Source organism: Oryctolagus cuniculus, chromosome 7 (genome assembly GCF_964237555.1).
Source record: "Oryctolagus cuniculus chromosome 7, mOryCun1.1, whole genome shotgun sequence".
Lineage (NCBI taxonomy): Eukaryota > Metazoa > Chordata > Mammalia > Lagomorpha > Leporidae > Oryctolagus > Oryctolagus cuniculus.
In genome coordinates, this window is record NC_091438.1 from 125,911,938 (window position 1) to 125,918,865 (window position 6,928).

The following is a 6,928-nucleotide window of genomic DNA, read 5'->3' on the forward strand; positions in this document are numbered from 1 at the left end:
AATAAAAATGGTGAAAGTGACTATCCTTGTCCTGTTCCAGATCTTAAAGAGAACACCTTCAGGTTTTTTTTTTGTTTGTTTGTTTTGTTTTTTGCATTCAACATGATGTTAGCTATTATTGTTAGTATGTTAGCATTTTAGATGTTTTTCTTAAATATGGCCTTTAGTATGTTGAGATATGTTCCTTCTGTGCCTCATTTGGTCAGATTTTTTATCATGAAGCTATGTTGAATTTTATCAAATAGCTTTTCTGTGTCTATTGAGATGATCATATGAATTTTTGTCTTTCTTTCTGTCAACCTATTGTATCACATTTATTAATTTGCATATGTTGAACCATCCTTGCATCATTGGGTTGAACCCCTTTTGTTCCTGGAAAGTAGTCTTTTTAATGTGCTATTGGATTCAATTTGCTAGTATTTTATTGAGTTTTTTTGCATCTATGTTCATCAAGGATATTTTCCTGTAGCTTTCTTTCTTTGTTGTATCTTTATCTGGTTTTGGTATCAAGGTAATGCTGGTCTCAAAAAACGAATTTGGAAATATTCCTTCCTCTTCTATATTTTGATTATTTTAAAATGATTGGGGTTAATTCTTTAAATGTTGGTAGAATTCAAGAGTGGAACCATATGGTCCTGGGCTTTCCTTTGATGGAAAAATTTTTAATTGCTGATTCAATCTCACTACGCATTATTGGTCTATTTAGGTATTCTTTTTCCTTATAATTCAATCTTTGTAAGGCATATATGTCTGAAAGCATGTCTATATTTTCAGGGTATTGAATTTGCTGGCATATAGTTATTCATAGTAATCTAACAATGCATTTTATTATGTGATATAAGTTATAATTTCTTCATTTCCATTATTTGTATTTGAATCTTAACCCTTTTTTGCTTGGTTAGCCTATCTAAGGTTTAATCAATTTCATGTATATTTTCAGTAAACAAGCTCTTTTTGTGCAGTGATACTTATATTGTCTTTTTTAGTTTCTATGTTGATTATTTGTGCTCTGTATTTTATTGTGTCTTTCCTTATCAAATTTGGGTTTGATTTACTCTTGTTTTTCTAGTTCTTTAAAGTGAAGTGATAGTTGTTTATTTGGGATTTTCTGATTTTTTTGTGGGCACTGATTGCTATAAACTTCCCTGTTAGTAGAGCTTTTGCTATATCTCATAGGTTTTTTTTTTCCGTTTTTTTTTTTTTTTTTTTTTTGACAGGCAGAGTGGACAGTGAGAGGGAGAGACAGAGAGAAAGGTCTTCCTTTTGCCGTTGGTTCACTCTCCAATGGCCGCCACGGCCGGTGCGCTGCGGCCGGCGCACCGCGCTGATCCGATGGCAGGAGCCAGGAGCCAGGTGCTTTTCCTGGTCTCCCATGGGGTGCAGGGCCCAAGCACCTGGGCCATCCTCCACTGCACTCCCTGGCCACAGCAGAGGGCTGGCCTGGAAGAGGGGCAACCGGGACAGAATCCGGCGCCCCAACTGGGACTAGAACCCGGTGTGCCGGCACCGCTAGGCGGAGGATTAGCCTAGTGAGCCGCGGCGCCGGCCCTATATCTCATAGGTTTTGATAAGTTATGTTTCCATCTTCATTCATCTCAAGAAATTTTAAAATTTCTTTCTTAATTTCTTCCTTGGCTTATTTGCTGTTGTGGTTCTTCTCTGTGGAGGAGGAAGTGGACACTGGGAATGACTATTTAGCCATTTGGGAAAATCTCATTTTTTTGGAAATTCAATGAACTTCATTAAAGTGTAAAAGTATTTAGTGAGCCTATCTAAGCCTGGAATTAATAGAATACAGACAAAAAAATATTGTCAATGCCTATAAAAAGATCAAAGTAAAAAATCTATTGTACAGAAACAGATACCAACTCACCAGGCAGATGCCAATCCTTGCTTCCTTCTCTCACACACTCATTCCTTTCTTGAGATGCTTCATGGAATCATCCATGTTCTTTGCACTGACCTGGACAAAGCACAAATGATGCCTTAGGAGACCATGATGGAGAGGGACAAATAGCAGAGGGATGGGGCCAGCAGGTCACTGGCCTGAGCCCTGAGGAAGTGGCAGAGAGAGGAGGAGGAGAGATAGCATTCTGACAACAGAAAGTGAGCCAGAGAGAGAAGGTGGACAGGTAAGAGGTGGGTGAGCAACAGCCCACAGAGAGTTTGATGCACTTGAGGCATGTGGATGCTGTCTCGCCTGCTTGGGAAACATTGGAGGATCTGAGCTGGTTAGGGATTTAGTGCAGGGGGGAGAGAGAGATGGACATTAGAGAATTCCATTGAGGAGGCTGAGGCAAGGCAAGAAAGGGGCACTGCTGGAGTAGAATTAGAAGGCAAGGATACTGTTGGACTTAGGAGGAGATGGAGAGGCAGAAGCCTGGACCACTGAGTGGGAGGCCAATGGGGCTTCAGCTGGAGGGTCCCCAACCTCTTTACCCTCCAGGAGCTTCTCCATGGCAGTCTGGTTCCCTCTAAGTAACTCAGTTCTTGTGGCTCCCTGGAGGGTGACCCCCTGATACCATGGCCTACCCTTCCTTCATGTGCCCTGAGTGGTGACCTCCGCAGTGGGGTGATGTGTGTCGAGGGAGTGAACTAATAGTGATGAACTCTCTGAAATATTTCTGTGATTAGAAGCTGTCCCTTAGAGCACCAGCTCTGTCCTAAAAGAAATTTCCTGCTACTGAGAGGAGAAACGACATCGGGGCAAGCCCTGGAAAGTAGTAGGCTTTATCCAGGTCAGGACAGTGTGACAGATGCTTGGGGAAGAGGTGTGAGGGAGGAGAGAAGTCAGGCTGGACCACATGAAGGGGGCCTCTGAATGATCAGACCTACCCTGGGGCTTGGGGACCAATGTCTGCCCAGCTCAGAGGAAGGGGGCCTAAGGCTGCTTCTCATTTCACTGTCCCTTCCTGGCCCAGGAACTGCATTGGGAAGCAATTTGCCATGAACGAGCTGAAGGTGGCCGTGGCCCTGACCCTGCTGCGCTTCGAGCTGCTGCCGGATCCCACCAGGATCCCCAAGCCTACAGCACGACTTGTGCTGAAGTCCAACAACGGGATCCACCTGCGTCTGAGGAAGCTCCAATAACCCTGCTGGGGACACGGATGAGAACTGGGAGCCTCCTGACTGAATGCCCATCTTCCTGCCCCATTTTCCTGGGCTTTGCATATCTGACCGCATCCTGCTTTCCATATGCCCACCTGAGCTTCTTCCACCTGAGTCTGCACAGCCTCCTATCCTCCAGGTTGATCCTCCAAGTTGCCAACGTGCTTGCCAGCCTACCTGCCTGCATCCCTGAATGTCCATATAACCTCAATCACTGCCCACCCCTCAGCTTACTCTTCCTTCACCTGTTTCCCCCTTGTTCCTGCTTGTATCTTCCTGGTTGTCTTTTCTACCACTGGTATCATCAATTATCACAACACCATTGGCTCTCAGTGACGTAAATTTAGTCTCCTGTGGTTTTGGAGATCATAAATCTGGAATGAGTTTTGCTGGTTCACAGCTAGTGTGTTGAAAAGACTCCATGCCTCCAGGGCTCTGGGTGAGACTTTTCTTAAATTTTCCTTTATCCAGAGCTGCATTCTTTGCATCCCATGGCTTCTGAATCTTCCTTCTTATTCAAATACAGCAGCATCTTCAAATCTCTCTACTTCTGTCTTTGTACTAGCTTCTCCATTCTAAGGATGCTGGTAATTACATTATGCATCTCCTAGGACAAGGACTTAGAAATCACTGGAAGACATTTTTTTCTGCCCAGCACCATCCCTTCCTCACTGCCATGTGACATATCCAGCAATATCTTCCCTCCATGGCGCATGTCTTTATTGCCGGCATTCACACTAACCTCTCTGTGTATTCTCTTCCCTGGAATAAAATCCCCAAGTTGTTTGTAACACACATCTTCTCCTGGGTAGAGATAGAAGGAAGAGAAGGGGGATGAAGAGTGTAAACAGATGAGGTCACAAGTGGCATCTGAGGAAGGAGAGAGAGGTGATGACTGCCCTGTGGTGCCAGGACCCCATCCAGACCTGACGTGACCTAGCTGCCTCCATATAACTTCATACATGGGACCCCTGGTGCCCAGCATCCTACACTGATCCTGAGGCTCCCATTGGAGCTGAGTTTAGGCCAAAGGCTTCCCTCCAGGAGATCAGAGAAAGATGCTCACCTGTCAGGGATAGAACTATATTAGCCAGTCTTTGTGCTACAGTGAAATACTTAATACAACTTATGGAGGAAAGGAAGCTTTATTTGGTTCAAAGATTTTTGGAGGCTGAAAGTCCAAAAAGTATGCTGCAAGCTTTGCAACAGGTGCCTGGCAGGGAGTGGAGAACATGTGATTACATGGCAAGCCAAGAGACAGAAAGAGAGGCTGGGCCCAAACTCAGGCTTTTATTACAACTCCCTAGAGAGGGCTCCCTTCCTAGCACAAACCCCAGATGGCCCAAGGACCTCTCACTAGCCCCACCTCCTTAAGCTTCCACCGTGTCCCAATAGCATCACCATGAAACAAGTCGTTAAGACATGGGCCTTTAGGGGACATTTATCATTCAAACTATAGCAGAGACCATACCTGCATTCTCTTCTTTGGTTATATTTTTTAAAGATTCATTTATTTGAAAGTCAGAGTCACACACAGAGAGAAGGAGAGGTAGAGACAGAGAGAGAGAGGTCTTCCATCCACTGGTTCACTCCTCAGATGGCCGCAACGGCCGGAGTTGCGCCGATCCTAAGCCAGGAGCCAGGAGCTTCTTCTGGGTCTCCCATGCAGGTGCAGGGGCCCAAGGACTTGGGCCATCCTCCACTGCCCTCCCAGGCCAAAGCAGAGAGCTGGATCAGAAATGGAGCAGCCAGGATTCAAACCAGTGCCCATATGGGATGCCGTCACTGCAGGCAACAGCCTTATCTGTTACACCACAGCGCTGGCCCCTGGTTATATTTTTCTAATAAGAGACTTCAGAATAGGACTATACCTGTGGCCCTCATGAGTTGACAAAGAAGGCCTCATAGATCTGGCCTGACAGGAAGGCCGTTGGGACCCAATCCATTGCAGCCCCAATGAGACAGAAGTGTGCCAGCCTGGCTGTGTGACAGCCACCTGTCAGCCTCCCTCTAACATAAGGCCTGTAAGCTCTCAGGAGACTCACAGAGAGGACAGCTGTCCAACAGGCGCTGAGAGGGGGTCCAGATGGGCCAATGGATCGGACCCTAACAATACTTCCTCCAAAGGAACGTTTATTGGAATCTCTTCTCTCTCCAGCTGGCCAACCTGAAGTGCAGTGAGGGTTTTCAGCCCTGCACATATTCAAGGATTGCCCAGGGGCTAAGCTCAGGTCCTCGATCCAGCTTCCGATGCCCTGTACCAGTAGTGGTTTCCCTTCCTCTGTCAGCCTCTCCCAACCCAGAACCTGTACTTTTTTGCTGGATTTAAACACAGGTTCTCCTGCCCCCATCCATAGCCCAGGGCCATGGATGCCATACACAGACTCCACTGGCAACCTCTATCTGCAGTGGGACTCTACCTTCTACTTCCCTGGAGAGATTTCTCCCCACGTCAGTAGCTATAGCCGGGACCTCTGTCCCAAGCCCCTGGTTTCCCAGGTCATTGGACTAGACCATCCTTGCTCTGTAAATGGCAGGGAAAGGGCAGGCTGGACACTTCATACTTAGCAAGAGGATTGGGCCAGGAGATGAACTGGAAACATCCTGGACCAGATGTTCAACTGGCAGCACATGATGCAGAAGGACTTGTGCTGGCCAGGCTCAGACAGTGCAAGATAATGGGAACTCACTGGCATCACTGCCCCAAGGGCAGTGGGTGAAAACAGGGAACTGAACCACAATAAATAGATATCTTGGCATCTATGTACCAGAAAGGTAACTGACCAAAGACAGTCTTTCTGCTGACAAGAGAGACTGGGAAAGTGTGCAATATGAGAGAAAAGTTGACATATATATGTAAAATATTGATCTTGGGTCCTTAACTACACCATATATATAACATAACCAAGAATGGACCAAAGATTTGGAAGACCACAAATGACTGAAATGATTGCAGATTAAATGAAGACATGTAAAATATCCCTATCCACACAGCAAAAATGCAAGAACCATATGCAAAAATGACAAAAGGCTTCAATACACTTTTTCTCAAAGGAGATATATAAATGGTGAGTAAGTAGCACACAAAAAGATGTCAACATCATTAATTATTAAGGAAATGTGAATAAAACAATGAGATACCACTTCATTTCATTTAGAATAGCTTTAATTATTTTATAGTTGAAAATAACTAATACTTGACAGTGCAGAATAACAGAACTCTAGCATTATGTGTGAATATAAATTAGTATTGCTAATTTGGAAACTAGTTGGTTCCTCAAAATGATAAAAAGTTGATTACTTTATGATGCAGCCATTTTATTCCTAGGTATTTCCCCAGAGGAGTTAAGAGTAGAACTTAAGGAGATACTTGTGAGCCAGTTCACTATGATATCATTCACAATACACATAAGGTGAAAGAATCTGGGTGTGCTTCAAAAGAGGGGGTACACGAAATGTGGAAAACACATGCAACAGAATATTATTCAGTCATATAAGGAATGATGCATTCCACACCATCATGGACCTTGAAAACAAGATCCCAAGTGAGTAAAGCCAGTCACAAAAGGACCTGTATTGTACGATTCCACCCTGATTTAGAATAGAGAAATTCATTGGAGCAGAAATTCGATTAGAGATTATCGGGGCCTAGGGGAACAGAGAATGTAAATTCACTGCACCAGCTATACCTGCGACTTCACTCCGCCTCAGAGAGGGACATACCCACTGACAGAAATCTCACAAATCCCCTACAGCCACAGTCTCAGTCGGCACCGATTACAGCCCAAGCAGCTACACAGGCTCTTACCATGCTCACCTT

At 44.9% G+C, this 6,928-nt stretch overlaps 1 protein-coding gene across 4 annotated transcripts in view; it reads left to right on the plus strand.

Moving 5' to 3' along the window:
- Positions 1-3,903, plus strand: part of CYP4A5 (cytochrome P450, family 4, subfamily A, polypeptide 5) — a 64,779-nt gene extending 60,876 nt beyond the window's left edge. For 3 of the 4 annotated variants that reach the window (XM_070076684.1, XM_070076685.1, XM_070076686.1), the window contains one exon: positions 2,922-3,903. In XM_070076684.1, coding sequence (XP_069932785.1) covers positions 2,922-3,090 — 169 coding nt within the window. In that variant the 3' untranslated portion in view covers positions 3,091-3,903. The remainder of the gene's footprint in view (positions 1-2,921) is intronic. The other variant, NM_001170977.1, reaches the window with a different exon arrangement.
- Positions 3,904-6,928: the final 3,025 nt, after the last annotated feature.